Genomic DNA, 13,581 nt, shown 5'->3' on the forward strand with positions numbered 1-13,581 from the left:
AAAAAGATTCAGAGGATGAATGGAAAATAACAGGAAAGGATAATAAAACGTAGAGGGAAACAACGTCAAGCAACGACAGTGAATTTTCAAAAACCTTCCATGGGTTGTTTTTTCTACGACCTTTAAAAAAAAATCAAGAGTAAAACTTTAGGCATGAACTGGAGGATAATCAGTAGAAAATTATCATTGTGAGGAAAATACTGTACAAAGAAGCACCTTCCTTATATAAAAATGTGAAAATAAATTTCAAGAAACATGGGAGCACAGAACGCTGTCTTTTGATGCCAAAACAGAATTCATTCTAATTATTCAATATAAGATACGACCAAAATATAATCATGAGCTTTATGAAGGTTCCTTGTTTTAAAAACGAATAGAGCAAATTAATCCAAAAAATAATTACCTACTGATAACCCAATAACCAAAACCTTTGATTTCTTACTACGCAAATTTATTCAGTACATCGAAAGTTCATCACAGGTTTTGGCTTTACACTATTATTAACTTTCAGAGTCCGTAATGAAATCATAATTTAGATACGACCTCTTTAATATATTTCATTACAAAGGCTTTAAAATCATATGAGGTCATATGATACCGCGAATATCACTTGTGTGGCTCCTGAGTTCGCAACACCAATATGAAGGTTCTTGCCACCAAATAAGGTAAAAATAATAGTGAACTTGAATAAGAAGAGAGGCACAAACTATTCCTTTGTAATTTTTTCAGGGCTATGGGACAAATTTTCATTAAAACGGAGGCATCAACAGATCAAAGGGGCGCAGGATTCCAGTCCCATCAAAGGAAAATATTAGCGATGCGTGAAATTCCCATCACCGGTACCTTAATAAGGTCGGCTTCGGGTATGTTGTCTTGAGACATAAGGTTACTGAAGCCAGATATGAAAATTCATGACCCACTTCGAAAAGCAATTTCGCTAAAGCCTTAAGGTAAAACTCATATCTTATATTAGAAAATAAATTTTGTTTGGCTTCCACAGTTCATTCGTCTTTCGCTTCTGATAGGATATGTGTAGGGTATGTGAAAATATTAGACGAGAGAGAGAGAGAGAGAGAGAGAGAGAGAACTGTAAACCTTCCAACACTTTAGCTCTCTTATTGGTTAAATTTTTTTTTATGATTTACTATCTATCACTGTCCCTTTAAAAATTCTATATGGGGCGGAATTCTAAATTCTACATTAATAGATAATCCTAAGCACAACCTTTTAAATTCAACAAAAGTAATAATAGTATTGGCAAATCTATATGGGTTTATCTTTTATTTTTAGTCTAATTTCATTTATTGATTAACGTTTGCATAAAAGCACAAAGGTAACAACTTTGTCAACGGAAAAAGTTGCTATAAGGAATAATTTTGGAACCCTTAGTTATGAACTTTTAACAAATCAAAGAATCATACTAAAAGTATGAAAACACCGGCCAAATTTTTATATCTCTGAATTCCTTAAGTAATATGTGATAGGCTACCAATACTCTTATCTCCATCAAATGAGTAGACAAGAAAATCTAAGGCCCTTAATCCAAACGATGTGGCAAACCTTTTCCACAGAATATATGACCGAAATTAAGTTTGTTATTAATGGAGAAGGAACTGAAGCTGCAAGTTAAATAATTAAAAATAGTTGTCAGGAATTCATGGATATTTTTCAAAACCATTACAGTTAGTTATCAATTTTCAAATATATTAGTTTTAATTTAGAAAAATATTAACAAATTACCAAACCTTGAACGGTATTTGCTGTAAAAAGACTACTGCGGCATACATAAACAAAAATTCACATAACGATATATATATATATATATATATATATATATATATATATATATATATTATCAATATATTATATATATACATATATATATATATACTATATATATATATGATATATTATATATATATATATATATATATATATATAAATATATATATATATATATATATATATATATATATATATATATATACTATAATATATCTATATATAACATACATATATATATATCTATATATATATATATATATATATAGAGAGAGAGAGAGAGAGAGAGAGAGAGAGAGAGAGAGAGAGAGAGAGAGCTCGCGCATGTGATATTATGATGTCTAACATTTGGCGAGTCAACAACAAAAGTTTTGCGTAAAAAAATAACAAGCACACAAGCCAGTCCACGGACTCAAGGAGCAAACTTTAAAAACTATCCCACGGCGTCGAGTGGTTTTTCTTCTCTTGCTGCGGGGGAAGGAGGCGTATCAGGGAAAAGAAATTCTGAATAGCTGAAAATCTCTTCTATATTCGTGAGTATCACGGATATTGGATTTTGGCCGTAATATTTATCTGTATGAGTGTTTTACAAAACTTTCAACGGCAGTGTTCAAAATGAAAACAAAAGGGTTAGGACTGTTATCCTTAAACAATAAACAAGAACGACTCTAAAAAAACAAAAAAATAAATAAATAAAGCTCAGTACACATCTGAAGCTCATATAATATGTAAACGCAGAATTTAATGAGCATACTCTGATTAACTGGAAATTTAGCAGTTTCTCTAGTAATACTTTATTTAAAAATATATATGTACGTGCCCATGGAACCTGCTGATACCCATAAGTGGATGTAGATTCCCAACTGGAAATTTAATGGGAAATTTGAGGCAGCATTACACAACGAGTACGCAGGAATCTTGTCTTGGAAGGACATATAGAAAAGGCCAGTGTTTAGTTAGGACTATTGTAGGGTATTAATTATGTCCATAAAAGTCTTTGGTAAAAACGAAAGCCTGTGATATCGAGTCTCTAATCCTTGGAGAAAATAAATGGAGAAATAGTTGCGAGAACTCAACCCCTAACCCCTAAGCGTTTGAAGAACCAAATAGCTAAGAAAGGTGTAATGTTTTATAAATAACTGCGGTTAGTATAGATGGGCTCCGGGGATTTGAAGTGATACTGAATATGAAAACGGGTATCAGTACCATACTTTTCCATTTGAAAGATGGACACATTCTACTGTATTTTATTTAAGGAACTAAGGACAACTGGTCTTTAAAAAAAAAAATTAAAAGAAAATAAATAAAAAGAAAAAAAATTAATTACTGGTGACAGACAAAGAGGTCTCGGCTACAGTGAATTGGCTATGCGTCAGCAAGGTTAACATATTTGGATAAGATGTGAAAATATGCAGACGGCTCATATTTCAATAGCATATAAACTACGCTAATAAGGATGGAAAAATAAGATTTAAAGCAAGAGACCTTTAGCAACTTGCTGCAGAAAATGTTGGCCATTTTACGTGAAACTTTACGATTCACATATTTTCCAGAGCGAGGATAATCGCATAAGTGCAACAAATTGGATCATCAATCAGTATATCGTCATATATCTTGCATATATCAGATTATCAGAAAACATTCGATTTTGTGACCAATGGGCTAACGATCATAGAATATTTTATAGTCCTAACCTCATTTACAAGCTTTGTACGGAGACCATAAAAGTAATTTTTGGCTGACAGTTATTTGATAATTAAATCAGGATTCGCCATATCCCGCGAGCAGTTTTTCACTCCTACAGTCTTTATTAACAACTCTTTTGATTGGCCACACATCGAAAAAATCATTTGATCAGAGTCATATATTCATGATTAAGCCGCTTTAGTATGATATCACCCTAGGAAAACCAAGTTCAAATGAAAGTAGGTTGTGGATAAAGATCAAATTTACTATTCTATTAGTGTAGAATGCTGATTGTACAATAGTGGTTATAAGTAATCATCAATGCCGTAAATATATGGTGCCCAACGCCGAGAAATAAACTCCTAGCTTTTTGTGAAAATTACACTTAAAACAAAACTTCGTATGTTGATAGCCACCTCATATCGTTTATATATATATAGCTGATAATTTTGATAATCACATTTGTTTGGAATGGTAAAATTATGTAATATTTATAGATAAAATTTCGATGGGACACAGAAATATGAAACCCGTTCGATAGCAATGGATATCGTTAAATATATTAATATAAAATAGTGAGCGTTACAGAATTCATAAGGAACTTGATTAATTTTCTACAACAGTAGGAAAAACTCATGGCAATGTAACAATACCTTGAGAACAATTTGTGCTCTAACGACACTTGTAACATATTTGAGCAATAACATGCGTTTCATAGAGATATAGAAATATCATGGTAGTCTCAAAATCTAAGAGCTATTTTAGTAAATAAAAAAAAAATTTAAAAAAATTATTACTTCGATATTCTAGTCTCTCGTTCCACTTTTCCGATTTATTCATTTTGGTGATAAATGTGTAGTCATTACAATTAACATGTTTTCAGAAGTTCTGTCATGAATACATTCTAATTCGTAAGTTTAAGGATAATTTGAGGTCTGTTATTATTTAGCAAAGAGTTCAAACAACTGAATTTCATGAAAATCAAGGAGAGAGCAAAGTACTTCCTGATGTGACATCATTCATCTACTGGGTATTCACGTATCAGCGCAAATTGACAATTGCACGAATAATTATTATAAAAAAACACACACACACACCACCAAACACAGACAAACAGAGTAAGCAAACTAAATGCCAAAGAGTGCAATTCATATCCATTTTCATAAAACCAATACAGGAGAACTTCCAAGAATGTTGTGATGAAGGGTTCTTTTATATAAGCCACTGATAAGCAGTCGAGAGAGAGAAGAGAGAGAGACGAGAGAGAGAGAGAGAGAGAGAGAGAGAGAGAGAGAGAGAGATTTGTATTCGATAAGAAACACAAAACTCTGATATTAATTTGGATTAGTTGCGGCGAAATGGAAGCGAGTAGTAAGTACATCAGCTCATTAGACGAATTATTACCGGTTTATTCATTACTACGATAAGCTGTACAACTTACATTAATTCAGAGTCGTGTATATATATATATATATATATATATATATATATATATATATATATATATATATATATATATATATAATATATATATATATATACGTATATATTATTAATTTTTTTAAATTAAAAGAATTTACTAAAGAAAAATCTTATTGGCAAAATCATTTGAATTTTCATTTTAAATGTTATTACAATGAACTGCAAAATCCCTCTGTAATGTGATCATACCTTGCTTATTATTACATATCATTGGGGAAAATATACCTTTACATTGAAATGTCCTGATTACCACAATCCAAAGTATTCGAAAGCATATTGAAGGTCACTAATTAAGATCCCAGTTGGACGATGTTGACGACCAAAATGAAGCTCTAAATTGAATACAATTCAAATTACACCGAAAAAAAAATCATAGGCTAGTCTAATGCCATCTTAATTATCTCAATAACAGAGGGTCATCCTAGTAAAAGAATTTAATGGCTTAATGCAATTAGGAGATTCTCGGAAGGACTTAAATATTCGAATAGTGTGTCCGCTCACGTTTCAACTCGCTGGACTTCATGCAAATCAGAGTGACAACGCGATCGGCTTCCTAAGCCCATGTCCATTACAAATGCTCTCTCTCTCTCTCTCTCTCTCTCTCTCTCTCTCTCTCTCTCTCTTCTCTCACACACACACACACAGTTGAATAACCTCGTATCAAGCAGCCCTGCTGAATGGCCCTTGGATTCTCTCTCTCTCTCTCTCTCTCTCTCTCTCTCTCTCTCTCTCTCTCTCTCTCAGTTGAATAACCTCGTTTTAGACAGCCCTCCATGCAAATATGCCCCCTTGGATTCTCTCTCTCTCTCTCTCTCTCTCTCTCTCTCTCTCTCTCTCTCTCTCATAAAGAACTCAAGTTGGAACAAACTAGTAGTTTATAAATTTCTTAACAATACAATTTCGCAATCATAATGTCCCTTCTACTGAATTTACTATCAATGTGTATTAGCGCAGTTCATCGATAGTACTGAGTGAAATTTGAATAGAGGTATCTAAAGTAAATTCAAGTCCAAAGCGCCAGGTTCTTCAACCAGTAACTAAACATGTTTCCACTAAAGGAAAATAAATAATTCAACAACCTCCTGTTTAAATCATTCAGCTGCTCTCATAACCATGCCGTACAGTGAGTTTCCTGTGCATAGAAAATGGTTTTCAAATTTTTAAACACCATTTAATTTCAAATCATTCGAATTAAACATTTGCAAGGATAAGAGTTGTTATTTATGTGGTAAATAATTTATTGTGAGACGTACTGTACTGTGGTGTTTTTCTACAGACTGGAGGTGAAGTCAAGGACATATTCGTCATTTAACTCGATCGAACACAAGAGCTTAACTTAACTTTCGTTTTGAAGCTTAAGAACTTATACTGCCCTTTCTAGATTCTACAGGTGTACTGGAGATAACCTAGGGAGGAAGATTATATTACATTACTAATATAACTGGCTTTGATGTTTCATACTTAATAATCCTCTTTATTTATAATGTAGTAATTCAGTCTTAGGAGTTTATGGACGGTCCTAATCCACTTATTTAAGCGTTCGGCTTCAGACAATAGTTTCTGGAGCTTTTGTTATCCCTTAACAAAAATAGCTTACCGATTTTCGTAACCATTGTTTATCTCAATTTTGTCAGCTATATGACGCTAATGAAAATATGACAGTACAGCGCTGTGTGCATAGGACTGCAACTTGATTGCTTTTTGTCCACCTAATATAAAAACAATTTGGTGCTAACGTAGCCGAGCACTGTAGTCATTGCTAAGGAGGGTGGCATCACAAGGCTTTAAGTTTCATCGGACCATTACTTAAATAGAAAAAAAAATGAAACTAAATCCAGACGCTGAACTTTGTAATAAGTTTTGTACTAATCAAGAGAGGTCCGCTATTTAGGCAATACCAAAGATCTCATCTTGAACATCAAGTTGGGTTTTCATATTCACTTACAATTTCCAACTCGGCATAATTACTGTCGAAACACCACCAACTTTGAGAGTTTCCCGCAAGTTTGGGAACCACGAACCATCATAATCTTCTACGCCATCCGGTATATTGTGTATTAATAAGTAACACTTCAACAGTATTGACCGGATACGCATCCACCTTTGAATTGCTAAGCGCTAAGGCCCCGTCCACACGGTCGAGCTTTGGTCGAAGGACTTTGACCGATGTGACGTCAGAAGCCGAGAAACCACGAGAAAAGTCAGAACTTTGCCGCGGTTTCTCCGCTTCTGACGTCACATCGAACAAAGTTATTCGAGCAAAGCTCGGTCGTGTGGACGGGACCTTACCTACTCCCAGGTGCTAGTACTGAACATGGCGGAAGCTCCTTGGGATGCCGTGTTTAGTAATACACCCTCGAGGATCAAAGTATTATATGCACCTATTTCTATATTGTGTGGTCGACAAATTATATTAATGAATAAACTATATCTTACCATAAGTTTATAGTTTCCCGTTGGACGAGTGGACTTCGCGCTCGGCTACCAATCTGGTGGTCTGAAGTTCGATTCTCGGCTCAGCCAACGCGGAACCAGAGGAATTTATTTCTGGTGATAGAAATTAATTTCTCGATGTAATGTGGTTCGGATCCCACAATAAGCTGTAGGTCCCGTTGCTAGGTAACCAATTGGTTCCAAGCCACGTAAAAATATCTAATCCTTTGGGCCAGCAGCCTTAGGAGAGCTGTTCATCAGCTCAGTGGTCTGGTAAAACTAGGGTATACTTAACTTACCCATAAGCTTACCCTGGACTTTGAGAAAGGTGGACTCATACCCACTTCAACTAGCTTTTAGTCAATAATAAAGCTTGGGAATCATCTTTCATGCCCAAATGTACTGACATATTAGACCTCGCATCATTAACAAAATATACGCATTTTAAAAATTGTACAGAAAATGAAGACGCCTCAATGGATCGCACCGGGCAGGAAACGAAGTGGGTGATAAAACGGCCTTTCTTTTCATTTGAAAGATTTTTGTATTGAAACTACCCTCTCATATCAATGACCACCAGACTGCTACTGCATATGCAAAGCCTTCTCCCCAATAGTACGCTTTAAGAACTAACAGCTATCGTCCCAAACCACACAATGATTCTTTACTGAATTGGTACTTAGAAGGGGACTCTTGAAAAGACTTGCTCAGAGAGAGAGAGAGAGAGAGAGAGAGAGAGAGAGAGAGAGAGAGACTTACCCGTTTCCGCAGGGAAGATCTCTGTTCACAATAGACCTTTACGTCAGTGTTCAACATTACCCGTCATGACTGACATTTCGGTAGTAGAGTAATGACAGCCGTCAGTGTGTTTATTTCAGATTATCTGACGTACCAACCAGGTCACCGATGTCAAACTTTCTATACAGGTCGCAATACAATAGCCTTGAAGAGCAAAGCGACTGCAAAATTATTGAATTAATGGAGCATAAATACTCCAGTTTTCTGGTCAGTTCAAGGAAACTGCTCCAGATACTCTCAACGCATAAACGATAAAGCGCTTAAAATGCTATAAATCATGTTAATATTTCACGAGTGTGTAACCTTTCTCGAATGTAGAAGTATTTAATTTTACTTAACTTTCACTTCGTTCAGAGTTAATGTTACCAGATCACCTCAACTAACATCAAATCCCGCTGTGCTAAATGTAAATGTAAATCGCACAGGGATTTGTGCCAAAAATGAATGCGGGGAGGCCTTTAACGGTAAATCCGATATCCAGACATTCACACCTTTATTTCTAAATTCAAGCCAAATGTAAATTTAAAGCCATCTCTTTCAAAGCTGCGCGAGTTTCTGTTCGGATGATACTTGCTATGAAGGGTATAATTATACATCGCAGAAAACGGGAGAAAAAAATATTGAAAAAAAAAAATATATATAAATCATTTAAAATTCAATTTCTTAGTCACAGTTTTTCTTATTTGGCATTAACGTCATCGAAGGACTTTTAATGCAACATTTCTTCCCAAAGCGAGGTCAATTAAATCAATGTTTGTATTTTTTCATGTTGACATTTTGCTTACATTAACCAGAAAGCCAAATCTTATAACATTCATATGCTATTATATCTAGCACCCATATAGCAAATGTTTTTTTAAGTATTTAATTATTTTAAAAATGACAAGCTGGCGCTAAGGGCAAAATATAAAACCATCATTCACCGCTATTTAGGAAGTTAATTCATTCAAAGCTCAGAGTAATTATCAGTATTTAACTGTTCATTTTATTCCCAAAAGGAAAATCAACAAAGGGTCAGTTCTATGTAAACGGCTGCTTAAAATACGGCACAATACAAATGTACAAACAGCAGAAAATGTCCATGCGTCCAGTCACTGCTCACTAACCATTACATATGTGACAAGACTATCTTATCAGTTAAATAAGATTTGTTGCTTTCCAAATACAAATTTAGGTCCATCGTCTCGTCAACATTATGTATTTGGCGCAGCACTTCCAGGCGTGGTTCCAGTTTCTTCAGCGAGGGAAACGGTCGTCCCTCCAACTGGAAGTGCAGTAGCATTACTCTCGTTTTGAGAGACGACCACTGTGGCCGCAAGACTTTGTTCAAACTCCTCTTCCCTTATTCTTACTTCGATCGCGGCTCCGCTGAAGGTTTCCTCGATGATGAACACTATCCTCCCCGGCAGGCGAATCTGCAAGCTCTCGTCGATGTCGGTGAAGTCGCCTACCTCGAAACCGTTCTCGCCGTTCGTTCCAGCTCCTGACGAAGTGGACTCAGGAGGCTGGTGTTGCTCGACTTCACTCACGAAGGGCAAAGACTCCGCCAGGGAGCCAGTAGACCGCTGGGTGGCATTCAGCTGGTTGCTACACTCTATGAAGATGGCGTAGCATTCGCTGCACGTGGCACATCTCGCTTTACACCTCGATAGTTTAGCGAGGCAGGGGCTGAGTTGCGGAAGGGCCTCTTCGGCGCTCTCGCTGGTTCCTTGTTTGCCTCTGTAGCATTTCAGAAGGTTGTCATAGCACATTGTACAATCTGGGCACCGTAATTTGCAGTAGCCATATTGGGTCACGCAAGCCTCGCGCGGTTCTCGTCTACCAAACAAGCCGAAAAAGAAACCCTGAAGAATGAGACCTCATTATTTCATTGTAGAATCAACGATAAAATTTCAACAGTTCTAAAAATTGAAGATGGCAGCAATATAAAATAAATATCAATACAATACCTTAAACAGAAATGACTCAGGCTTTGCAAAAGGCCATGCATTGTAAAAGGCCATGCAAACAGTTTAAAAGCCCAGTATCTTGTACGTAAATGTTAAATGTTTAATGTTTTGTAAAAGGTCATGCAAAAAAAATAAACGTCCCTCAATTTTTGTTTCCTTAAAGGCCTTTATACAAAATGAAACTACAGACGATCCTTTCGTTATAAAATATGGTTTATAAAATAATTATGAAAATTTTTGCCTGTTAACCAAAGTTTTCCCTTACCTAATAATTTCATTTCTTGATTTAAAACTTCCCAGTTCATAAAATGTAAAGCTATATGATTCTATAAAAAGTTTTATAAATTTAGGAAAAAGCAGTTTAAACACGGGATGTGCCATGCACATGGAAGAGATTTACACATTTGTAATGCTAAGATTTTAGCACTGGATGCAAGGATGTATAGTGGTGGCAAAGTTATTTAGTGAGAATGGGAGCCAACAAGCTGGTAAATGATGTAAATTTATCAGTTTTCAGAGGAACAAAACCGAGAAAACAGATGCAAGATAATCCAGGTAATTCTCTCAGTGTCTGTACAGAGTATCTCTGCGAAACTGGAGGACCTGTAAGGCATAACAAGCAGCTGGGGATGTAGAAGTTTTCTGAATACTTGATCAAAACATCAGACTTCGAAAGACGAGCACAGCAGTGACTTTTCTTGTTGCTCTCGGTATAAATACCCTTAGGAGCAAACAGCTTATTGGTTTACGGTCAGTTCCCATACTACAAAATGTCAGTGCCGAGTCTGTTCGCCGTCTCTGAAATCCGTGATAAATGAGTGATGTTTATGCATACACTCCTTACAATTAATGAACTAAGTCAATGATTTTCTATAGGCAAAGGAAGTGTACACAAGATTTCTAAGAAAAGTTGGTTGATGAAGAAATCTTAATATAAAAAAGATTTTTATATAAATAAAAAAATTGATTTTCCTGTTTCATCAAAGCTCCACACATTAAATTATGATCAACTGGCTCATTCTTCCAAAACAAGAATTTAATGACAAATGAGAAAATGACCAATGTTGATATTCGGATGAGAACGGGGACTAGTTCTGCATTGTAATTATCAAACCAGTGCGAGGGCCCATACCATAATTACGATATTGTGAACATACCAAAACTGTAATTACCATGAACATAAAAGTACCATATATACATACTATTTGATGAAATTCTAAGCTAATACTGCCATTATAAAAATACAGATTACATAACGTACGCTAAATTCCTACAGGTAAAATGGATATAAACAATCATACCTCTTATACCCTGTTTAATTTCCTGTCCTATCTTAAACTATAGTGCGAGACATTGTGTAGACTTTGTGGATATGAAATAAATCAGAAAGACTTTGACCCACGGGAAAATCACACAAAACACAGGTGTGGAGTCGGTGCAATAAAAATATACAACCTGAAATTATGGATATGCAGCTGACACTGAAAAAAAAGGACTGTGGCACTGACGCGGCACTAATATGCATGTCAGTCTTCATAATTACATGCATTTATACAGTAGATTAAATAGTTTTGCATTTATACGGTACACTAAACAGTTCTACATCAAGCATAACCAACAGCAGAGAATTTCATGCAGCAGTAATTAAATAAAATGCTTAACTTCATTACACGAAAACTGACATACCTGGGTTCCTGTAATGAATAGCAGAATTGCCGTGATATTCATCACAGCCACGTTACCCTGTAAGCAGACGAAAATAGTTATTATTGTATTATCTTACTACTGTGTATAATTATGTTAACTGCAGGTTCGTGGCCTAAACCAACGTTTTGTCGGAAATTAAGCTTGTGAATGCTATAAACTGAAAAACTCGTCTGTTGAAATTAGTATCTTAGAAATGTTTTAAAAATTTAGTATCTTATATGTTCTAAAAATATCTTTAAAAATAAAGCAAAGTCTTTAAAAGCTGAATGAAAACTGATTTGCACCAAAATTCAGAAAGCCAAAATTACACAAGCTTCTGTTAAACTACCTCCCCACGAAATATACAAAAGGTGAATGATTCATCAAATGAAGCCGAATATTACAAATAAAATTAACGTCAACACCATCTGGTATCCGTTGTAAGCTGAGAATTGCATAGAATAGAATAAAGGATTTAGGCCAAAGGCTCAGCGCTGGGACCTATGAGGTCACTCAGCACAAAGGGAAACTGACAAGTCAGTAAGGTGGTTTTTTTTTAAAGATGTGACAGAAGGAAAACCTCGCAGTTGCACTAGGACACACTTCTTTGAGAGGGTGGACAGTCAAGTGGAAGAATGAGAATATGAATGGAGGACAGTAAAATAAGACGTTAAAAGTAATGCCTACAGTGCACCACGTGAGGTACACTGACAACACTAACCCCTAAGGATGCAGAAAGATGAGCATAGTTCGTAAGCGGGGACACCATACCTAAATTACAAAATACGTACCTTTCTGCCTTCCACCACGTCACCAAATTTTGCATTTTTCCCACAAAATACTGTGTGCACTTCGTGATCATAACTATTTTCTAACATTATGAGAACGACTGTTCGTGATAAAACATTAACTGAGCAAATACCATATTCGAATCACACCTGTAAGATGAGGTTTCATGTCGAAGATGAAATATTGCTGTAATGAAGCCGAAAATGACGTTTGAAGTCTCTTGGGAAACCTTATGGTGACAACACGAAAACAGTTTCTATAGTTGTTTAACTTCTATTATACATAAAAGAATTAGTTTAACAAATAAGTGAATAATTCTCACAACAAGAAACGATAATGGCGCAACGTAACACAACTACTCTTCACAAAATTGAAAGTTCGAACGATATTACATGGTTGTTTTAAGAAGACCCATATAAAAGATGCGTAACATATCAGCAGTTGTCAAAAAACGCTAAAACAAGTCCTCAGAACAAAATCAAAACAACCGAAACCGCTTCGAAGTCACTGAAAGGAATAGTTTTCACCGAAACTATCGTTCTTTGTACCACTTCCAATCTCTCGGCGTAAGAAATCCTACGAGGAAAACACAGCCTTATAACTTACTCTCATGGCGAAACGGTTTCAAAAACCTTTTAAAAAAAACGTTCTTCGTGGAGTTTTGAGACTATGTCCTACACAAAACTGGATCGCCGAGGGTGGAAAAAATGGGTACTCTAGTTTTCTAGGCAAGGAGACTCAAAACAAGGCCAGCCACTACAACACAGAAAAAATGAGATATTTATGAAATTCAGTAATAAACCACTCATGAACCATCTCTCGCTTTCTCTCTTCGTATCAGTAAAAAGCACCCAGCAAATACGGAGGGAGAGAGAGAGAGAGAGTCAAATATATATACATACTATATATATATATATATATATACTACTATATATATTATCATATATATACTATATATATATATATATATAATATA

At 35.4% G+C, this 13,581-nt stretch overlaps 1 protein-coding gene across 2 annotated transcripts; it reads right to left on the minus strand.

Moving 5' to 3' along the window:
* Positions 1–9,139: 9,139 nt before the first annotated feature.
* Positions 9,140–13,309, minus strand: LOC135213028 (uncharacterized). Of its 2 annotated transcripts, none has more exons than XM_064246841.1 (3): positions 13,212–13,309; positions 11,817–11,873; positions 9,140–10,025 (listed from the first exon to the last, which is right to left on the minus strand). In XM_064246841.1, exons 1-3 carry the CDS (start codon positions 13,215–13,217, stop codon positions 9,375–9,377), a joined length of 714 nt encoding a protein of 237 aa, XP_064102911.1. In that variant the 5' UTR covers positions 13,218–13,309; the 3' UTR covers positions 9,140–9,374. The 2 variants fall into 2 exon arrangements, with proteins under 2 accessions (XP_064102911.1, XP_064102910.1); XM_064246840.1 differs by lacking the exon at positions 13,212–13,309 and adding an exon at positions 12,608–13,109.
* Between the last annotated feature and the right edge of the window lie 272 nt (positions 13,310–13,581).

The sequence above is a fragment of the Macrobrachium nipponense genome, chromosome 42 (assembly GCF_015104395.2).
Source record: "Macrobrachium nipponense isolate FS-2020 chromosome 42, ASM1510439v2, whole genome shotgun sequence".
Taxonomy (NCBI): domain Eukaryota; kingdom Metazoa; phylum Arthropoda; class Malacostraca; order Decapoda; family Palaemonidae; genus Macrobrachium; species Macrobrachium nipponense.